Here is a 24,001-nt window from a genome sequence, read left to right on the forward strand (position 1 = left end):
TGTAAAGTTTGGTGGAGGGGGGATTATGGTGTGGGGTTGTTTTTCAGGAGCTGGGCTTGGCCCCTTAGTTCCAGTGAAAGGAACTCTGAATGCTTCAGCATACCAAGAGATTTTGGACAATTTCATGCTCCCAGCTTTGTGGGAACAGTTTGGGGATGGCCCCTTACTGTTCCAACATGACTGTGCACCAGTGCCCAAAGCAAGGTCCATAAAGACATGGATGAGAGAATTTGGTGTGGTTAAACTTGACTGGCCTGCACAGAGTCCTGATCTCAACCCAATAGAAAACATTTGGGATGAATTAGAGTGGAGACTGAGAGCCAGGCCTTCTCGTCCAACATTAGTGTGTGACCTCACAAATGTGCTTCTGGAAGAAGGGTCAAAAATTTCCATAAACATACTCCTAAACTTTGTGGAAAGCTTTCACAAAAGAGTTGAAGCTGTTATAGCTGCAAAGGGTGGACTGACGTCATATTAAACCCTATGGATTAAGAATTGAATGCCAATTAAGTTCATATGCAAGGCAAGGCAGGTGAACAAATACTTTTGGCAATATAGTGTATATGCTTATTTATATAAATAACAACGATGTAATTTTAAGTTATTATGGAATATAACAGAATTAAGCTATTAATAAAAAATATATCAAAATTATATGTATGGTGTATAAATATAAAACACATGATGTATTATAAAATATATGGTCCTGCATCATCTAGAGTTTAAACTCTGTGCAATTTGAAGATAACGATTTTTCCCATTTGTTGTCATGAATCAAAATGTTTTCAGGCTTTTAAAAGAAAATTGGAAAAATAAATCAATATAGAGTAAATCTTTTACATTTCATGGTACATTGGCTTGTATATCTTAATGTAATGACAAGGTGCTTGTGGAGGAAGACTGATCCTCATGTCCGGCTTTAAGGACTGATGGACTGTATTGTGAGGAGGGCATGACGTGACGGGCCAGTGTGTATTTTTTTTAAATTGTATTATGGAAGCCCTCATTCTTAATAACACTATGATGGTGCAGGTCCTTACAAAAAAAAAGTATTGACTGAGTAATTATGGTTACATGAGTAAAAATCAGCTAAAAAAAATCTAGCTTCAGCAGGCTTCTTTCATGTTAGCTGTTAGCCGCTAAGCTATCACTATGATGCTCAGGTTCATTGTGTTGTCCAAGTATTTCACTCTGGCGTGGCATATCTTTCAAATGACTTGACTCCTGTATACATATGTGCCGTCTTTAATGTTTTGGATGCCAAAACAAGTCCACATATCCGCTATGAATGCAGCAGAAGCTGCACTGCAGGGGTAGGCATGAGCAACTGGCTCGCTCAGACCGGAAGTCTAGCGTGATCTCATTGTCTAAGCAGAGGAGAAGAGGGAAGACTCAACTGCTTGCTGCCAGCTGGCGATGCCTGCCACCAACTAGCGGTCAGGGTGTGAAATTACAACACAAACTACCGAACCAGTAAAGTGAATTATTAATTAAAAAAATATTGATACTGCATTTTAAAATATCGATACAGTATTGCGCTGCTAAATATCGCGATATATCAGTGTATCGATATTTTCTAACACCCCTAATGGCTGTTGTACCAACACCTCTATCCAACAGGTAAAATGTGAACGCTGAGTGAGAAAGCATAACTTCTTCTGTGTAAAGTATTTTTAGATACTCATTGTGGTCAGTTCAAACTTTTATGAGCTCCATGTGAATGCAAACATCATGAAACATTGCAATAACACTTGTAAAGCACTTTGTAACCCCGTGTTTAAGAAGTGCTTTACAACTGAATCTAGAAATACTTACTATGAAATTGTGATTAACCATGCAGTCATATTAGAATGGTATGTTTTGCAGTATGTGTATGATGATAATAATCTAGCATTTGCAGAATTGATACAATAATGGTCTTCTTGCTTATGGGATTAAAGTAAATGTTGCCCACCCTGTATTGCATATTATTGCTTGATGGATGATGACTAATATCCTTCTTTTTTTAGCAGAGGTTTAAGCTTAACAGTCTGTGTCCACTTTTAGGAGGAAAAACCCCAGTTAATCTAAACTAGCTGTTACTTTTGTTTAAACCCTTTAACACTGTATCAGGATGCATGTTTAGTCTGCTAGCTTTAGTCACTGAAATTGCTCTTGTTTTAAGTGGTGGACCTCTCATTCCCATTAGTTAAAAATCTGCTCTTATCCATTTTGCTATGCAACCCATGGTTACAAAAATCAGGGTCATTGAAGTTTAATTAATTTCTCTCTACTTGTGCTGAAAGACTTGACATTTACATCATAAGTACTCATGGTCTACTAATGAAACACTCACTAATTAACCAGTCAGTTAATATGTTATTTTAAAAGAGTGAGGTTTGAGTTGATGTAGCTGGAGCAATTTCCCTCTCATGTCCTTTTTCTCTCCTCTCTCTCTCTCTCTCTCCGTTGTCCCACTCTTTCAGAGTGGCCTAAATAGCAAGGAGTGTTATTAGCATATAGAGTAGATACAGAGTCCTCCAACTCAAAGCTTTGGTCTGGTAATTAACACACAGGAAAAAGGATCACTGTGATTTGAATAATTATTGCTGAGGCCGTCTGTGACAAATTTGTGCTCCAGTCCACAACAGGAGAGGCAAAGTTTTTGTATGTCGGTAAATATTGTGAATACATCTGCTATTATAGTGAAAAAATGTGCAATATCAAATCTCAAAGAAGAAGCAGGAAATAGTTCTGCATATTTATAGAAGATGCAAACACAACACCAAGCCAGCCAAACTAGTGATGTACAGGTATGATGAATGGCATTGGGAAAAACAGATCAAGGCTGAGGACCTTTGGTGCATATATCATCATGTACATATCATATGCCATTATATGCCATCTCATAGGTTTTTACATGTGTTTTCCTTTTACTTTCTATTTTGTGCCACACTGTTTTTGTCTGTTTTTTAGTGGTTATTCTCATAGCTAACCACTAAGACACAAAATATGTGCACCTCATCATTTTATATTACTCATACTTGTACCCTCTCTTTCTTTCTTCTCTCAGTGCCCAGGGATCTTTAACCCTCCATTCAGGCCAGTCCCTCATGAGATGGAACAACTGCTGAGGCAGGTCAAGTACCAGCCCCCAACCAGACTTGCCCCCGGGGACAGAACATGTGTCTTGGGAAACCCTGGCCCACCAGCCTTCAGTTTCCCAGGGACTCTTAAATCCCCATGGACCAAAACTTACAGAAGCTGCTGCTCATCCAGGTCTATACTGCCTCCCATTGCCAGCCACAAACAGCAGGTGAGATGATAAAAGCTGGTGCCATGACGGACATAAACAGAAGGAGACAGCAGTGTACAAGGGAATCACACAACAAAGAATAGATAAAAGAAAGCAATAGAGCACATGTGAGAGGAGAACGAGAGTATGGCTTCTTACAAAGTGTCATGTCAATTATAAGAGTCTCCCCATCAACCTTTTCTTGTCCCAATGGAGTTGGTCCTTGATGAAAGCACAGTTCCTTTAAAACTCCTTTTAAAGAAGAATGACATCATTAAAACATGGCAGACAGCTCTCCTGGGGGTTTCTGCACATAGCCTTTTACTGTCTGTATCTCAGAGAGCCCTTTAGTGTATGCCATTTGATAGTGTTGCTGCATGCTACTCTCAAATGTGGGTTCCATGCACCATCTCCTTTTGGTACCGAAATATTCCAGGTTACTGGAACAACCAGTATAGTATCCATTATCAGATTTATTGTTATTTTTTTGTCTAAAACACAACTACACTACAAACTCTATTTTGATCATTTACTTGAATTCTGGGATTATTGTATTAAGTAAGATTGATATGAGTATATTTGGCCAGCCTTTCCCAAATTTCAGTGTGCTGCGCCCCTGTCTGAGACCTGAAAATCTACTGGGCCCACCAAAACTTGTTAGTGATCAATTAAAGGAATTTTTAAACTTCAATAATATTTTATCTGACTTACCACATTTGTTCACATGGGCATGAAAATAATTATTAAAAATTGTCAACAGGTCATTTGTGTATTTCTACTTCTTACTGAATCAACATCAAAGATTTAAATCAATATCAAATCGATATCAAATTGAATCGCAACCTCAAGAATCGAAATCGAATTGAATTATGGGGTTCTTAGCAATACCCAGCCCTAGCCTCAGGGGTCAGTCCTGGGGCCACTCCTTTTCATTATTTACATACATGATATTAATCAAAATGCGTCCAACTACAACTTGCTTTTAATGCTGTTCAACAAAATTTGTATGACCTGAAGCTTGTTTCAAATGCGGATTAAACAAAAGTCATGCTCCTATCAAATGCTAAATCTAAGCAATTGAGCCTGCCATTGATCTCCACTTCTCAGGGTTCACAGATAGAGTTTGTTTCACGTTATAGATACCTAGGGATTTTGATTGATGATTCCCTGTCTTTTATTCCTCACATTCAGCAATTGGTAAAGAGGTTAAAGAAACTTGGTTTTTATTTCAGGATCAAATCCTGTCTTTCTTTTGAGTCTATGAAAAGACTGGTTGCTGCCACTTTTATATCAGTTTTGGACTATAGAGATGTTTTTATACATGCATGCTTCATCTCAGAGCTTACATGCTCTAGACACTGTGCATCATAGAGCTTTGAGGTTCATCACAAACTCTAAATCCCTCACTCATCACTGTTTTTTGTATAAACATGTGGGTTGTTATTCTGTGTCTTCATGCAGACTAAAACACTGGTATATTCTTATCTATAAAGCTATCCTTGGTCTTCTACCTTCCTACCTTCTGACCTACATTAGTCCGAAGACCTCTGGAACTTATAATCTCCGATCTCAGGATCTTTTCCTACTGTCTGTCCCCAGGGTCAGAACTGAACTGGGTAAAAAGGCTTACAAAAAGACCTAAAACTTAGTGAACTGGTGTCATTGGAAGCTTTTAAGAGGAGGTTGGTTGACTTGGAGGCAGTCAGATCTGTCTGCAAATGTTTTGAATGATGTGTTTGATCATAGCTGGTTTTAACAATTACTTGCTGCTTTCTCTTTCATTGTACAGTTGTTTGACATTTTGCTTGTATGTTTACTCTTGTCTGTCTGTAACTTTGACTGTGCTGCTGCTGTCTTGGCCTGGTCACTCTTGAAAAAGAGATTTTTAATCTCAATGAGGTTGTTCTCTCGGTTAAATAAATTAAATAAAATTTAAAAAAATTCTTGTATAACCACATAATGAGGTACACCCTTGCATACTCATCATCCTTTGCGCTCCACTTGCTTGCTTGATTTAACAGCATGAAAATGGTAGATGCTACTGCTGGAGAGGGGGAGCTGAGTAACAAGTGTTTGAGATTGTGGAGGTGCCAGCAACTTTTAAATATGATGCGTGGAAACGTTTTTGTTTCGGGGTGTCAGAATCAGGCCAGGCCAAAAGACTCTTAAGGTTTTAGAAGGTCAGTAATCACGCTGGAGCCAAAGTTTAAGTATATGTTTTAAGCCTAATGCATATCTTCTGCATTTTTTACAAATGTTGTAACATTTAAGGTGCAATTGTTGTTTAACGTCACTTTTTTCAAGTCTTCCTTTTATTGTTTTGAGTTTTTTGATACCACAATAAATACGTAGTGTGGACTTGACAGTGAGATTTTGATACTCTTACATCTCTAATTTTAAGTTATACTAGGAAAGCAATAACAAATATAATGATAGCTAAATTCCATGTAGTTTCTTACATATCATTGTCTTTGTGTCTTCAATGTTAAGTCACATGTCAAGCTCTAATGGTAACCTGCCAAGATCCTAGCCATGGTTGATATTATTTTTAACATCTGATTTTTAGGGCCCTATGAAATCTGTTTTATTTTTTGCCAAATTCCATTTAATTTTTTTCCAAATTTTGTTTTTTTCCATTTTATTCTTTGGAATTCATTTTTTTAACCTTTCCACTAATTTTACTATAAAGAAGAGTGTTTTGTTTATGTAAATAAATAGAATGTTCACTAATTAAATAGAAATAACCTTAAATTCACTGAAAAAGGGCCACAGGGCCCTAATCATAGGGCCCTACATTTTTATTAAACCAATATTGATACAACTGTAATGGAGCTTTGTAACAGTATAACGGTTCAAGGGGGCTGACCAGGCTTAATTTTGTTGACTAGAACTGAATCTAAAAATGATCGTTGACTACATTTTTCCTTGAGGAAGACTCGACTAAGACTAGCAAAAGAAGGATCTTTGGGGAAAAAAACTCAGACAAAAAACTACCTTTAGTCCTATGTGCATATATGGTATTTCAGCCTTTTCCCCAGTATATTTAAATCAGTTAACCCTTGGGGGTCGACAGTCATGCTGGCGTGATTTCATCATCTACTATTTTTGTCACTTGATAGCATGAAAACAAAGCCACATTTTGCATCTCATTTACTTAGTGTGAAAAGAGTGATTTTTAAGCTTTCTTTCCCTTTTTGTTTGATGTCAATAGGCCATTACCTGATATGCCAAATGGATGTGTTTCACACATCCATCTGTGTATCTCTCATAGACAGCATTTGGGAAAGGGCAGAGCCTTTGAAAAAAAACTCAGAGGGTGATTGGATAAACGTTCTGTCCGTCACATCTTTATGGGCTGATCAGAGCAACAAAACACATGATGTAGCCACTACCGAGCTGCGCCCCTATCGAAGGAGTGAACTCCGGAGAGACCTGCATAACGCGAACCATGGCGACCGTAGACATGTCAGTACACGACTTTTGTCGTTTTTGAAAATAAAACAACTCAATGCTGTTCTTTGCTCTTCTTTTAACGAAGAAATGTCGTCAAGTTCTGATAAAACTGGCGCTTTAGCAGCATCTACGCTAATCTCTTCTGCCATAATTGCACCGGCCTCTTGTTGCTGCTTGCTTACATCACAACTCTGCCACGCCCAAAGTACTGCCCCTCAATACTGATTGGTCCTGTCACTTTCTAACCAGACCTAAACAGATGGGAGCTTTGCAAGATGGATTTGCTGTGTGAAATACAGAAACGGGCGTACCCAGGCTTGCAAGGTTAAAAAGGCCAAGGAAAACAGGAAATAAGATCATTTGAATTTGATAAAAATTCAATATTTTAAAAATAACAATATATTGTACTAATTTAAAAAAATAATCAATTTATGGGGGTGTTTGTGTTTTTTGGAGGTGCTATATCTAATACACATTATCTAGGTAGTTTATTGTCTAAAGACAGTTGTTAACAAAATGGCAAAATAGCCAGTGGACCTCTAAGGGTTAATTAATTTATTCTGCATCAATATTAGTGTTGTACATTTATATTAGTTTTAGGACAGACCTGTCTACAGCTGGATGTAGTCTGGATGAATTCCTCAAATGTGTTAGAGGCGTCTATAGGGCTGACTTGGGGGACAATATATTATTTAAATTTAACATGCATACTTCTATCATTGTCCAGTCTCTTAGTTGTATCTCTATTTTGTGTGGTGTGGTGTGTGTATAGGTGTGTGATTAGTGCAGGAAGCTCTCTTTCTTTCTTTTCCTCTCACCCGTACACCCCACACCCCCTCCCTCCCTGGTGTGATAACTATCTAGTGGTGATGGATAAGGTTGAGGTGCTGGCTGTGGAAGTGGTCAGGCCAGGCCACCGATCCCGTGGCGATAGGAGCAAGGACAGGGTCCCTCCCTCTATCTATCCCCTCTCATCCTCCCTCCTTTTTAACACCAAACAACAACTGAAGGTCACCTCAAACAAAGCAACAACATTAAAGTTAATCTGCACCACACAAAGTTTACATCCTCCAAAGTTCATACTTATTTTAACACTGTAAATACTAGCAATATAACCAGAGATGTATATTACCCATTCAACCAGATTTGTACCAATCTGATTTTTAAAACAGATTTCAAATCATTTTTAGATTCTTAGTTATGATAAAAACATTGAAATGCTGGCATATTTTTCTACTAATATCACATATCATTCCTGAAAAAGCAGCATAGACCATATTCAGTTTTGTTAAATTGAGTAAGTGTCTTTCTGAACTGCAATGTCAAAGGTTTCTCTGACTAATTTAAAAATATCACTTTTTAATGGGGATGCTAAAAACTGACTTTAAAACAAACTCAGACATTAAAGGTCTGCTTTTTTTAAATTGAGAAATGAGCATTTATTAGTCGAGGAAGTGCCATAGTAGTGAATATCTTTCACATAGTGTCAATTTCTCCTGTCCAACCATGTGACATGTACGCTGAAGTCTCTGAGGGTTTACAGGGGGAAACTGAGGTTAGACAGGGAACAGCTGAAAAACTTGTTGCTAAAAGCGACTTTTCTTTGTCTTTGCAACTTAAATATGATAGAAGACATCAGCTCTCCAGGGTAGGAGCCCCAATGTCAAGATGATTAACAAGGACTAAAACTGACAGACAGCTGTTCAAAGTGTAACTGACTTGAGAGTTTTAGACCCAAAAATACTGTGAAAATTGGATATCAGAGGAATGAAAAAAGTCACACAGAAAGTAGAATATGTATTTCAAGCAACTCAATTTGGAAACTGAATATATTGATAGATGCCTGTTTCTGTTTTTGTAAAGTTGAATGATTTAAAACAACAACCAATTTAACCTGCTGGAGGCAGCAACTGTGTTGACTACATCTGATAACAGCCAATGTCATTATTGTGTAGAGCATCTCACATATAGGCTTACAGTGAATTATTTATACAATACTTCTATCAAGAAAAAATATTTTAAAATGACAAAATTATTTTTTTTCTTTATCTTTTTTATTTCATTATATACCATGAATTTACCTTGTCTTTTGGTTTCACACATGTCAAAGTGGTTAACTTTTGTTTCTTATCATTGTTGTTGTTTTTATGGTGTTGCCTATGCAAACTAAACAAATCCCATGAAGTAAATACAAGAATTAGAAGTGCCTGGAAAATGATAGAGCAGGTGCAGATAGATGCTTCTGAGGCTCATGCAGTAGATGTGCAGTACACTGTAGATGTGTTTCTTGTCTTTCCACATTTCTCTTATGTTTTTGTCACTCCTCCTCTCTCTGTCCCTCCCTTTGATCCTCATTTGCTTGGTTTTACCTCACCTCTTCTTTCTCTGAGCTGATATAGTTTTCTTCTCTCTCTTTCTTTCTTTCTCTCTTGGCTTCTGTGTCACAGGAGGGGAGATGAAGGGGATTGGCCCCTAGTTTTAGCAGTAAGCCATCGCTACCTGTGGGAGAGAGATCATAGACAGGAAGGGGCAGGGATCTGAAACAGAGGTGATCATTATCTGATTATTGTGTGTGTCTCCATGTGTGTTCAGGGTCCACTCAGAGAGCCAGGGGAAGTGTGGGAGCAGCGTTTAAATTGTCCTGACCTGAGGTTGCGTCTGCAGACCTCTTACACACACCTGGAGGAGACCCAGAACCAGCTAAGACAACATGAGTCCATAAAACTCAGCAGAGCAATGTGAGTGCAAGCAAAAAAACAACCACACTGGGAAAAATCAATTAGCATCAGAATCACAAATATTAATTTATACAATAAACTGTTTCACAACATCCTAAAATTAATAATTCACATGTTCATTTTCATTCAAAATAAATTTCGCCATAAACCAGTTTTTGTACACCTTCTTTAGTACGGTGATGCAGCAGGGAGTGTGTCAGTTTTGGCTTGTCAGCTACGCTGCTAACATAAGCATTGCTAGCTGAAGCTTGACTCCAAGTAAGTCTGCTAAGTTAAAGTGAAGGACTTCAGGAGCAGGGGTAAGCCTGAACTCACATCATATGCCACCATCCAGATTAAAAAAAAAAAAAAAAAAATAGAACGACAGCCGTAAGCTGCTGACCAGCACTTTATGGCTCTGTCAGCCAAAATTTAAATTTTTCTTCTATTTCATTTCAAATGATCTGCAGTCTTTAAGCATTAATAACAATGAGGGTTTAGACTAATGATCTTCTCATTTTCACTGATAACTTAATGATAAATACTTAGTTGGCTGGCTTAAGCTGTCAAATTTGAATCCTGATAAAGTATTTTGTTATTCAAGCATTAGGGGTGCCATGAGATCTCGCGAGATCAAAACCTCATAATATTTCTCGTTGAGGAAAAATCCATCTCCTGAAATCAATATTTTGCAGACACTAGGAGCAGCAGCTCTTCTGACAGAAAAAAACACCAAACTGGAAATTATAAAAGATCACAAAGATGCCCTGGACACTCAAAATTGTTGGTTTGACAGCTAATGAAGAAACTGAGCTGAGCATTCCAACCCCCACTGCCTCCTCCACGTGTTCTACTTGGGGCTGCACATGATCCACCAATGCATAATAAGTTCATCATAACGGTGCAAAATGATAAATGCTGCTGCTGGAAACCTGTGCAGTCTCTGTGAGGAGAATACAGCGTTTAATAAGTTTGTGTATGTGCACAGACTCGCTCAGAGTGTCGCTATCTGCGACTTTGTAACTTTGACTGAATCGCTGCTTCGTCATGTCTCCTTCTCGTCTCACCATCTGTCAGTCACACATCCCTCAGCTGTTGGCCGTGCGTATCATCAGTCAGAAGCTTAACACGTGAAGCACAACAGGCCGTTGTATACTGCAGCAGTAAACTTGGTAAAACAAACTGTTTGAATGCCATAGAGTCCACTGTTAGCTCCAAAAAGCAAAGTTCTAGCCCCAGTTAAACGTGCCATTCTTGTTGTCTGACAGCAGACAGAGCAGAGACGCACACTTGCTCACCAACACACATGCATTAACGTACAAACTCATCTGTGCGTCGTGTCAAACACTGTCAAAGCTCATAGGAGAAAAAAAGACCATGAAATGTCTGGTCAGTTGTGCATAGTTTTTAAAGTACTTTCATTATAATCTAAATTATTTTATTATAATTGTAATTGTATCAATGAGTCCATAGTGTAGTAAATCAAAGATGTGGTAGACTATTAAAATGAAAAGTTTGATTTGAAGAGCATTAAAATGTACAGTTTGAGTCAGAGTTAGACAAGACAAACTGTGTGTAAGCATTGATAGCCTATTCAGTACAGGAGGGGTTAAACATTTCTGAATTGACCTGAATGCTTTGCAATTATGACTTTCAGCCGTATAAAGGACATAATTTCACACATGAATTTTTTTCCAGAATTTAAAAGAAAATTGTAAAATCTCGTCTCGTCTCGTGGGCCCAAATCTCATCTCATCTTGTGAGATAAGAGTCTTGTCACACCCCTATTTGTTTTTGTTTTCGGTTTCTGATAAAGGGACAGTTCAGTATTTTAAGGCAGTAGGTTATTTGCAGATGACAGCAGCAGCAGAGAACTCCCCTCGGGCAAGAAGTGATTTCTGCATCGAGAAAAGCTACCAAAAATTTCACAGAGGCTTTTTTAATTCTGGCAGAAATAAAGAAAGCCTTTATCTAAAGCCTGGATGAGTGGTGTCACACAACACCCAAGTATGGTCCGTTTCAACAAAGCGGTCTGGTTTGGTTCGTTACAGTTTTGCTATGGTTTAGCACATGAAACTCTGATCTCACCCGTATGTCCTCAGCTGATGTTCGTCCAGCATTGCCGGTTGTGACGGAAAATCTGTCTCAAGAAATCCAGATTATTTGGCTCAGCTCAATAGCGCTTTTTTTTGTCCGAAAGGCTCCTCACTCGGTACCAGTCTGGCTTTTTAAATGTGGATTAAATAACAACAAACAATGGAGGAAAGGAAACTGGCACTCAAACAGGAGCTAGCTACTGCAGCTAACATGAAAGAGCCGTTTTGTAGCATAGGCTTGTTCGTGAAGTACAAGGTTTATTCTGTAGTATATCACCATTGCAATTACAAGCATGGTTATGACATAAAGACATCTTATATGTGAAAGGAGCACAACTAGCCTCTAAGCTCAGTGTAGGACTCCTCAAGACGCTTGTCTTCCTTCATCTGGATAGACGATGGTAGATGCTTGGAGGTCTGCAGGACTAATTACTTTGTGATATTGATTGCCTCCAAGCCAGGTAAATTGGTTAGACTATGGAAAAAAATCACCTTTTGTAAAGTGTAGGCATCTTAGTCAATGTATGTAGAAATTTGCCGATGATAATTGCAGGTCAATTTAGAGCTTTATAAAGTGCTAACTTTTTTCCGTTACCGTTCATTCCTTTTAGCTGTCCTGAACTTCCTAACCCTCAATGTGTCACCAGAATCGTATGACTGCAAAGAACCTATACTGGTAGCATTAGCCTCCAGTTTCCTCTGACAAAGCCTGCAGACCCAAATAGCTGTTCAGATACACTGAGGTGGAAAAGCAGGTAGGCGGTAAGCAAAGCTTGAATTACAAAAAAAGCACCAAACATAGAGGCTTTCTGAGTTAGAAATGAAAAGCTTAAACATTTTTTCATGTAGTGTAGAATTAAGCCATTTTTTACCTAAAACTCCCAAAATTAGCAACTGTACCCATCTGTAACACTGTATAGCCTAGCTTCTCCAAGCACTTCATACTTATGGGGAGCAATGCTTACTGAAACCACCAGAGGCTCATGCCACAATCATTGCCAAGCACCTTCTACAACCTAACTGCAAACATACCAAAATATCCTTTTAATGCTTTCCCATTAATTCAACAGCTGATGATATGTTACAAATATAAAAGCGGTTGAAAACATTTGAGCCAGCACTTTAATGTCAAATAATCACTTGCAGCTTCCCAATACACACCAGACCAGTTCCTAAAATAAACACCTTTACAACAAATAGGGAATGTATTTTTAATCAGGAATGGGTTTGAATTAAGATTTTATTCATAATAGAATCACAGACGTGAATGAAATTGAATAGAGCTGAATCATGAGATAGTGAAACATTCACTCACCGACTGGGCATGTTATTTTCCTATTTACAATCACAAAAAATGCAAACCTTATTAAATTTTGTCCATTTTCCTTTTATCACCATAGCATACATAACACACAAGAGTGCGAGCTAACTGCTCTTAATAAATTTGTGGGACATATAATAGCAGATAGACACATCCTCATTATGAAAACTAATGTGTAAATGCTCAATGATCATTTTAATTCTGCTTCATACTGAGTTTATTATAAACAGTAACTCCCTGCTTTATTTCAAGGCTTGTATTAGTTTTAATTAGCTATCATTGTACGTGTGTGTGCATATGCGTGCTTAAAAACTTGACAATAACCTCATTACCACTCGCAGGCTAATCTACTCAGTTGTGTGAGAGTGTATGAAGTACTGTTATTAACCCTCTGTTTGATCTGTCTCACTCAATAATTTCCCTGACTACAGTATAAAAGACCACCCAGTTTTTCTTCCTGTCCCAACCTTCTTCTGTCCTTTGTCTCAGTGCAATCAAATCTCCAAATAGAGATTTTAAACTGGGTTGCTTTATAATGTAGCTTTTTGTTTGTTCTGTGTTTCTATCTTGAATTTGTCTTTACACACCATTTGATATCTTCAAGACTAACCTGCGCTGAAGTGCAAATTTAGTCACAAATACCCTTTTTTTCCATTCTCCAATCAGAAGAACAGAAAGTGTGCTTCACCATCAGGGCCTCAGCTTTACTCAGCCAGCCTTTGCCAAGAAATTCATTGCCTAGATTTCACCCTGGCTTCAAGAGAAGGTATGTTGAAAACCACATGCAGAAACATAATTATCATTTAAACAATAATGACCACTGTCATTGTTAAACATTAAGCTAGGGGGTCTTTATGGTGTTACTGAATTAAGACGTACACGGAGACCAGTTACCTACCTAGCCAGCATGTTGTGAGTAGATGCATAAATAATGAACTCCTGCTCTCTGGACAGCCTCCATGTGTACAGAATTCTTCAAGACCGAAAACTTACAGTGACTGTAAACTACTTATACACAGAATTGATTTTGATATACTAAGTGTTAGAATTTGGCAAACTCAGTTTTTAATAATGTATTTTATATAAAGTGCATTGAGAAAGTATTCAGACCCCCTGCACTCTTTTTCAATTTTGTCATGCTGTAGCCTGATGCTACAGTCAGAAAGATTTTTTTTTATTCTGATTGATTTAAACGCAGTACCTCAACATGACAATGTGAAAACAGAATTTTAAAACAATTTTTTTTAATTTATTAAAAATAAAAAATGACGTATCGCATTGACATAAGCATTCAGACACTTTGCAAAACAACTTGAGATTTATCCCAGGTTCCTCCCATTACTTTGGATATTTGCTGAGATATTTCTACACCTTGTCTGGAGTCCACCTGTGGAAAATCAAAATTAACTGGCCATGGTTTAGAAAGGCACACAACTCTCTATAGAAGGCCTTACAGCTAACAATATATAACAGAGCAAAAACCAGCCATGAGTTCAAAGGAACTGCCTGCAGAGCTCAGAGACAGGATTGTGGCAAGGCATCTATCTGGGGAAGGCTATAACTTTTTTTGGTATACTGAAGGTTCCCAAGACCACAGTGGCCTCCATAATACTCATATGGAAAAAAGTTTGGCATAACCAGGATTCTTCCAAGAGCTGGTCGCCCTGCAAGACAGAGCAATCGGGGCAGAAGGGCCTTAATAGGAGAGGGGACTAAGAACCTGATGGTCACTCTGATCTCCAGAAATCCTGTGTTGAGATGAGACAAAGTTCCAGAAGGACAAACATCACTGCAGGCCTCCATCAATCTGGGCTTATGTCAGAGTGGCTCTCCTCAGTGCAAAACACATGCAAGCCTGCTTGCAGTTTGCAAAGAGCCCCATATAAAAGCCATGCTATTCTTGGGTCATTTTTAAAGAAAGCAGGAAGTGCTCTTATCAATGCATTTCTCCCTCATTTTAGAAATTTATGAATGAAATCTGGACGTGGATTTTCTGTCAAGTAAAAACATCCCATGAGGTGCTTTTTATTGTAGAGACCTCAATTCAAAACAAGGAGTAAACAGTGGAGGTGGGCAGCGCTGCTCTAAACTTGCTGGAAATGAAGGAGCCATGGTACTGAGGTCAGTTTGGGTGTTTAAACTCGCAATCCATGGCAGCCTCCATTAAAAAAACACATCCCATTACAATTAAAAAATTAAGAATTACAGAGTCTGAAAATTTTAAGGAATAGTTAAGATACTGTAAGTCCTCACATAACTTATATGAGGACATCCCTTATATGACACAAGAAAGGTCACTTTTCAAATGTATATAGATATTTCGATGTAGAGATCCTACATATTGTATCTTCAATTTAAATTTGCACAAAGCAGAAAGAACAAACAAAGTTAAAAAGTAAAGAAGTCAGATTCTGAGTGCTTCTGTCAGAGAGAGAGAGAGGGCAAATTTAGCAAAGTTGATATAAGTTAAACTTGATAGACTCCTACCTAAAAAGACTGAATGCAGTAATAAGATTAAAAGGTGCTTTAACAAAGTGCTGGTCCAGGGGTGTGCATATTTATGCAACCATTTTTTCCCCTTATCTTTTATTGTTTCCTCCTAGACGTTATAGAGCCAATGTATTCAGAATGTAGTATCAAAAGTCCACTATTTTCCAAAGTGGCAATAAGGTAGCACTCAACTGCAATAAGGGCTGTCGGTTCATAAGCTTTATTTCCTTATGGGTCACATCATGTATAAGTAAGAACCTTAACAGTACAATCAAGAGTCAAATGTCTTTGAAATTAGAAAATCAAATTTATGGTTGAAAGGGGAGTAACAGCAGGTGCATGCTCTAGATGTATAATAATCCCATAATAATTTTATTGTGATCATACAGTAATATGCTCAGTACATAAAACCCATGTTCATCCTTTCAAACCAAAGTCAATCAATGTCAGACCCGTGTAAACCCAGGTCTGAAGGTTGGTCCCATCCAAACTAATGGCAGACATGGTTTTACTGTAGGATTGCTTGGGCTTCTGTCTGAAAGGTAGAATTTGCCCCTAAAAGAAAATACAAGAAAAAACTAGAGAAGCAGCCTAACCCTTTCAACTTGAGATGCACAAATTTGTCAAAAGTGACAGCAATTTAATAAATCGCCGCTCTCCATCACACGCATATGCACACCCACCCACACACTTATACACAATTCCCAGTTATGCCCTCCACTGCCCCCTCTCCATGTATACGTAAATGAGGTGTATGCACTGCTGTGTGTGTGTGAGGGAGACTCTGTTGGAGGGAGAATGTGTGTGCGTGGGCCCTGCGGTCTGGTCCAGGCATTAGGTAATTGACTGTGTCTTTGCTCAAGGCCTTTCATGGATCACCGTCCTTTATTAGCTCACTTCCCAGCACACACACACTTACAAAGGCACGCGCAAACACACACACAAAGTTCCCAGCAGCTCCACCCCAACCTCTTACCCCCCACCACCAGCACCCAGACCCAATTGCCCGGAAACGAGGAGTGAAACAAGAGGGAGAGAGGGGCAGAAGGGAAGAAGGAGAGAGAAGCGACAGGGGAATGAACTAACACGGCCTCAGGAAGTGGAGATAAATAAGTATGGGGAGTGTGTGGGTGGGTGAATGGGGTCTCCAGCAGCTGACAATGGGGCTTGGGGAGTAAGGTCAATTTTGCCTGATGCATATGCTGCATTTGTTATGGGTGGTATTGAGAGCTGTTCCGAAACCAGTGCCACTGAAAGCAATAGAAGTTGCATGTAATTTTTTTTCTCTAAGCTATGCAACACAAACAAATTTTGATTCCATCAAACATAAATCCCAGACTTAGAGAGGTACAATGTCTGACACTGCGCAAATTCAGCCAGTGGACTTGGAGGTAGAGGAGAAAATTGGTTATCAATATCAGTATACTTTTTTTTAATGAATGTTGATTAAGGCTGTAAAAAATTACATCTTTTATCGTGATTTATGTCAGAATTTCTGTTAATGGTAATTATTCTCCCCTCTTTGTTGCATTTAAATTCCAATATTTGCATCTGAAAGTATTTTTGTTTCAATTGGATTTTTGCACTGTCTTAAATGTAAATGGCATCCTGTCTGCATAGAGTACCTGCTTCTATTTTTTTAAGAAAAGGATCTTTGGGTAGTTTGAAGATCATGAGCATGTCCCAGATTGCCTTTTCTGTAGAAAATACGTAACATTTTGAGTGCATAAGTGAATACATGCAAAAATGCATTCACACTGAGTAGTATACTCAAATGCAGTTTTGAGCATGAAGTTATGGACACTTTACACCCTCATGGAACAACATATTAGTGATGTAGTGGAAAGTGTATTGTTAGCAAAAAAAAAAAAAAAAATAAATAAAATAAAATAAATATATATATGCATTTATATATCAATGCTGGGCATAGATTAATTTTTTAAATCTAGATTAATCTCACTGCCAATTCTGTAGTTAATCTAGATTAATCTAGATTAAAATGCTAGATTTGAATTTTACCGAAGACATTAAAAAAATGCTTGACCTATCTAAATATTAAGCAAAATGCATCACAGACTGCTTGAGAATACCTCGCTTGCTCATCACTGAACCCTCACTTTAAACACCAAAGTTTGCTCATTCATCATGTGGATTTCAACCATGGAAATATAACAGATAAAGGCATACATTTGTAGCCTGCTCACAGGTCATAACAGAGACAGAATTAAAAATTTGTTCTCCATCTCTCCAACTTGTCTTAGCGCTGTGACGAGTGTGTGCTGTATGAAGCTCTCTGTCAGGATGGATCCAGCACGATTTTAAAGGAGTGACAGACAACAAAAAGTCCAGCACAACCTCTGGTTTGTGCTTATGTGCAAACAACATTTAATATCAACTACTGGTTGTAATCACACACCCAAGCATCCACTCTTTCATTAAAAACAGACGTTGTCCAGTTCAGCAGAGAGCAACACAGTCACTCAGATGTGACCCCTCTGAAACCACACACAAATACACACACAGCCACACACGTCATGGCGGTGAATTGCAGAGCGACGCGTTCCCTCTACGCAGAACTTCGAATGGTCAACGACGGCATCGCGTCGACGGCATACCTACGCTGTGGACGCAACACAGAAGTATAAATCAGGCTTAAGGCTGCTCACAGCAGACCCAAACCTCCACCCTCCTCCCATTGGAAATGACTGGAGGCATGTTGGTAGCCCACTACATGTGCTTGGCAGTGTGTATAATATATATATATATATATATATATATATATATATATATATATATATATATATATATATAGTACTGTTAGTATGCTAGTGCTAGTGTTCTAGCTAACATTAGCATATGCTAGCTTGCTAACATGTTATTAGCCATATGTGCGCATTTCAATCAAGAAGAAGGCATTTTAGGCAAAACAGGTTTGTTTTCTTTAGGCAAATGTTTATATAAAATACGAGTTACATGAATTTAAAACTGAGTGAAAATAGCTGTCAAATCTCGGTTATGTGGTTAAACTGATGTCTCTTCCTCTAAGTGCAATACTGCACTGTGGGATTTACAGAATTCTCCATGGGCTGCAGAGGCTCATGCTGTTTATGTTGAAACTGAGTTACAGTATCTATATAGAAATAACTTACCATGCAGCGTGAACACTGTTAGAAAAAAATCTAAATTTAAAGAGGAATGGTTAAACAATGTCTTGGTAATACAGTCTGAGATTTTTGATTGCTACATTAAGAACAGGAATCCTTCCTCTGGCTCTAGTTTTTAAAACATACCTGAGGAGAAATGAGTGTGGGAACTTTTAGGAGAAGTTGGGGATGAATCGTATTTTATTTTATATTGTCCTTTATGAGTTAAGATCACCTGTGGTGAATTAAATGTTTATTAATGACCCTGAAATATATTGGGGCAATGGTGATGACAGGATGAAATGGTTGTTTACTGTCAATATTTATACGTTGTAGAAAAAGCCTGGAAGAAACGTCAGGATGGTTTATTTCACTAGTATTATTCTAACAAGCTAATACTTTGGTTTCTGGTCTTTTTATATTAATAATAGTGTCTTGTAAGCCTATTGTATATGCAGGACCCAATAGAAAAAAATCAAACCAATTAATAATTATAGCTGACATCGTGATTCATTACAAATTGGACTGTACCATTCACACAAATTAACCATTTATGCTTTTTAATTCCAAGTGTATTTTTTAATTCCAACCATTGTATTTGTGGGAGCACCTGGGGAAACCCCACAAGGAGGAGTGATGGGGTATGGGGTTGAAGATCAGGAGGATTTAGACAGAAGACTTTTTGGCTTTTTTGTCTTCCTACAGCTCTCTGGTATAACATGTCAAAACTTTTTGAACACCAGCTGGAGTCTGCTGGGGCTGCAGCCTCTTTCTGGAGCTCTTGGACTGCTTTATCAGGGACTGACTTCTGCTGGGACAGCCCAGTCTTCTGTTTCTCCCTGTGTGTCTGTTTCAACCTTGTGCTCTGTGGAGAGCTCAAGGTTGAGAAAGTAGTGAAGTCTGACCTGATCTTGCAGTTCGTTGATCCCTGAAAAACTCTTGCTGCTCAGCCCTCAAGGTCTAAATAAGTCTGTGGTCCACATCAGACTCAATTTTCTTCTTCCCCAGTTGACTTTTATGATGTCAACTTCATGTCCAAAAGCCACATCCTCTGTTTTAAATCTTTTCTGGAGTTCACCATTGGACACTTGGTTGTTCTCCTGTTCTTCTTGGAGAAGCGTGTTCCTCTCTTTGCTGCTGGAGCTCACCAGTGAACATCTCTGGGCTCATTTTGAGTTCCTTTTTCAGCTCTTTTTCAAGAGGCTTTTGGATGCTTTGCTCACTTTAGCTCCTCCACCTCATTCAAGATACCCTTCTGATTGTCTGCTTACTTTTGCAGCAGGGTGTCAATGTCCTCTGCCAACTTTTTGCACTCAACCGTCATAATTTCGATGACTCTTCTGTCCCCTGTCACCCTGTTTGTCACCCGCATTGGCCTTGACACTTTCCTTCAGTTCACTTTGATTGGAATCTATGGCGTCATCTGCAAAGGACCTATACAGAGCAATGCTTTAAGGCCAACAGTCCTAACTGGAGGCGCTAGAAAACATCAATTAATGCCAAAATCACCTGTATTAATTTCTACTATATGGAACTGATTCAAGATTTCCAAGAACTAATATTTTTAAACATACTTATTCCATCCTGATTGTATTTCCTGTTTCACTGATTACATCCTGAGTATATTTCCGACCGCAGACCCGCTTCAAGTATTTTTACTCCATGTGCTGTCTCAGACACAGAGGCTGCTGGAGTTGTAGGGCTCTTTAGCTGTGCTCTTAGCATTAGCAACACTAGCTTTTAGTGTTAGTAATGTTGACAATGCTGTGTCTGACACAGTTATGTACTTTCTGCACTGTCTATGGAGCTGTGAGTTACTCAGCCCGTCCTGTTTTCCCAAAAGAAAATTTTTAAGACTCAGTGTGGATTCTATAATCCCAGGTATGAGGAAGCATGGATGTATCTGTTTACTGTGCTAAACTGAAGTCATGTAGACTACTTTAGGAACTGTTCATTTGACGGAATTCACATCCTACAGACACATCCATCCAGAAGAAATATCAGCCAACAACTGCTGACCGCCACAGACAATAAAACAAGATCTTCATCAAGATTGTCTGTTTCACATCAAAGACTGGTGTGATAGTTTAACGAGTGACCATGTTAACTGGTGACGTCAAATGCGTATTGGTCAGTGACACATATTGACACCAGTTTTTTTAAAATTTTTTACTGAATTCATGTCTTAGACATGCCAGAAAATGTTCAGCGTGTTAACAATTTCCTTCCTATGACAACTGCAAATACTTTCAGCTGAAAAGTCACCAGTTAACATGGCCACTTGTTAAAATATAACACCTACTCTCCCACATCATTGAGTACAGTGAAAGCTTTAGATTTCTTCATTTTTCTGCTGAAGAGTTCCTGAATAATACTTTTCCTGCTTTTATTAGTTGAGTTAAAGTGCTACAAATATACTAAAAAGCACTATTTTGAGCATATTTTATTAAGCCTTTTAATGTCAAATAATAATTTACAGCTCCTCAATGTACACCAGACTGGAGTTGATGCTGAAATTATCACCTCTTTGCCTATGAGAAATAGAGGAAGTGAATAACACATTTTAACAATATCAGTTAGTTTCTTGAGATTAATTTGACTGAATTAAAAAAAAAGTTTGATAAATAAGAAATGGAATTTTCAGTTATTGTTGTCTAAATATCTGACACTTGCATGTGATGAGATACACACACACACACCCACACCCACACCCCCCCCCCCACACACACACACAAACCCCCCACACACACTAATGATCCCAGACACAAGTTCATTACATGATGGCCAAACATGACCTCCTTTTCTCTGTAATAACAATGTTGTTGCCGCATATAATGTTGTTGAAGAAGATTATGAAGGCGGCGCTTGCTCTCAGCCCAGTCATGTCATTCTGCTGTCACTCAGAACTCATCAGACCTCAGATTCCCCCCGATCTCCTCTCTCTGCATGATGCTCTATTTCTCTGTTTCTCTTCTACCTCTATTTACTCTCTCTCTTCTCTCGCTCTGTGGTAATTAGTGCATTAGTCCTATCGTTGGCATCACCCCCAGCAACAGCAGCAGCCAGCAGAGCTTCTTGTCACAGCTCAGAGGGCCAATGGAGTGGACAGCTCAACCCTGGTACTCATCATCTTCATACCGTGCCCAGCCTGCCTCCCCCCAGCCACATTATCTAGCTATGTTATCCAGCCATGCTCCTAATTATTTTCTAACCCCAGCCACAGCCCTCTCACCCAGCCTCTGCCACATTACCTAGCCCTGTTTGTAATCATCACCCTAAGCCTTGCTTCAGCCCCCTACACAGCCTGGAGCCTCATCATTAACATAGCCCAGTTTTTTTTTCCCGAGTTTCAGACCCCGACTCCCTGGCTTGACCATCACAGCTCTTGGCAGATTGCACCAAGCATCAAACAGTCAAAAACAAGCCCTAGAAACAGAAAATGTCTCCTGGACCCTTTTTCACCTAGGCCATCTGTGTCACAGTAAGAAAATCTATCAGTGCAAATCTGACCCAGCCTGTTTGGACGCACACACACTGTCATACTGATGCCAGTCTTCACCTCTCCACGAACACAGTGGCCATAGTTTATGTGAGCAGTTTCACTCTCTCCCTGCACATTTGGCCTTAAAATAGATGTGTTTTCATGTGTGGTATTTCTTTAACCTGTTTATAAACTTTCCTTTTTGGGATTTCAACTTATGAATATATGCATCAAGCATTTAATCATTGTTGAACCATTTTGACATGCACAGAGTTGCTCCACTGGTTGAATCTGCCTGAAAAAGCAGAAGCTTTTCTTTTTTTTTCCAAGTAGCTTGAGTTGTAAACACACACTGCCGTCACTGCACGCCTCCAGATAATGTTCCTCTGCCCACCACTTCACTTTGTGCAAGATATTTAATTTTACTCCTCATTCATTTTTGACTTTGAATATCTATATTTTACTTATAACTTGTATTGGCTCCTTAATTAAGGTAATACTTTCTCTCTTACTTATGTGATGTTAATCGTATGAAAAGTGCCAGAAGCCACTGACTTATTTGTCCCCAAAGTACAACTTTGGATAGGAAAAAGGGCTTCATGCAGCTGTTCCTGTTGCTTTGATTCAGTTGCAGGAAGGTATACAGTACTGTGCAGAACTTTTAGGCATGATTGGGCGAAAAATTGAGGCAGAAATAAGTTGTGTAATGGAAATTGGGCAGGAAGGATTGACACAACCCTGATCATCTGGAGGTCTTTGCATATTACCAGGGGCATGGGAAAATAATCGGTTGAAAAAATAACCATATCCATATCCTTAGGGAAGAGTAAGGGGTGGATGTGGTGAGTAGACATGGGCTAGGGTACTGTCTGGGCAGGTAGTGAAATGCCACAGGCCCCAATTTGTGCTGTGGATGTCCCAGGGGCCTGAAAACCACCAGGGGTAAAAAGGCTCCCCTTCAGCCCCGGGTTGTGGCATATCAGGCCCTGTGGTGAATCTTTAGTATCCTACATGCCTAAAACTTATGCACTTGACTGTATGTTTGGGCAGGTGGTCTCTCAGTTGAAAAGTGGTCTCTTATTTGAATAGTGAACGGATGGAGATATTCCAAGTTGTAGATGCTTTGGCTAATGAATTCTGCTCTGTGACTAAGGAATTGGTTGGTTTATGCTTGTAAATGGTTTTTGTTGTGTCTGAAAATTTGCTGAATTGTGTTGCTGCCTGTCTCAGTCAAGACAGTCGGAAATGACATTCTGAATCTCAATGAACATTTCCTGGTTAGATACATTTTTCAACAATGAAATAAATTAATTTTGATTCCTGAATTTTGGCTTATTTTGACTTGTCATAAACCTGTTTGAACAACTAAGTGTCTTTAGACTTTTGACCATCAAGACATTCAACAAACCTGAGTTCCTTTAAAGTATCCAGCAAAAACATTCTGTCACCTAACACATCTCTCGGTTTTACTCCGCCATCTTTTTATCCATTCAGACATTGACAAAGGAGAACTCATAATAACAGGTGAGACAGCCCATGCAGTTACAATGGGTTAACAAATCCAGGAAGAAATGGCTTGATAAAGCCCTCTCTTGGATGTTGATGTAAACAACTAACAGTGTGACACCCCCCCTCCCCCAACTCCCTTCCATTAGCATTTCTGTTATTTCATGGTTTAAAATCAAAGTTTGAAAGTTTATAACAGCCAAACCATATTATTTTTTATGTTTTAGAACTTGTGCACCAACTAAATAAATCATCAACAACAAATTTTATATGCAGTTATGGGAAAGCCCTCTCTGTCCATGCTAATTTTGTGGTTGTGTTATAGGCCATGTCACCAGCAGTACTGCCTGTAACCATAGAGGCAAGCTAATTAGAAGGCTATGTGCTAATCAAGTTCACTACAGTGAGTGGTCACGTCTGTGTCTCTCTGGGCTCCGAGCCTCTCCTTCCCTTCGCATTAGACAGACAGCCGTCACAACTTTCAGAAGCTAGTGTCTGATCAGATCCAACACACACTGAT

The 24,001-nt window shown here is 38.8% G+C and overlaps 1 protein-coding gene across 3 annotated transcripts in view; it reads left to right on the forward strand.

The window, feature by feature from the left end:
• The window catches only part of spata17 (spermatogenesis associated 17), a 67,821-nt gene that overhangs the window by 23,570 nt on the left and 20,250 nt on the right, over positions 1-24,001 (forward strand). The window contains exons 7-9 of one of the 3 annotated variants that reach the window (XM_041792086.1): positions 3,053-3,295; positions 9,320-9,465; positions 13,528-13,627. In XM_041792086.1, coding sequence (XP_041648020.1) covers positions 3,053-3,295; positions 9,320-9,465; positions 13,528-13,603 — 465 coding nt within the window. In that variant the 3' untranslated portion in view covers positions 13,604-13,627. The remainder of the gene's footprint in view (positions 1-3,052; positions 3,296-9,319; positions 9,466-13,527; positions 13,628-24,001) is intronic. The other 2 variants (XM_041792093.1, XM_041792102.1) reach the window with 2 other exon arrangements.

Source organism: Cheilinus undulatus, linkage group 1 (genome assembly GCF_018320785.1).
Source record: "Cheilinus undulatus linkage group 1, ASM1832078v1, whole genome shotgun sequence".
Lineage (NCBI taxonomy): Eukaryota > Metazoa > Chordata > Actinopteri > Labriformes > Labridae > Cheilinus > Cheilinus undulatus.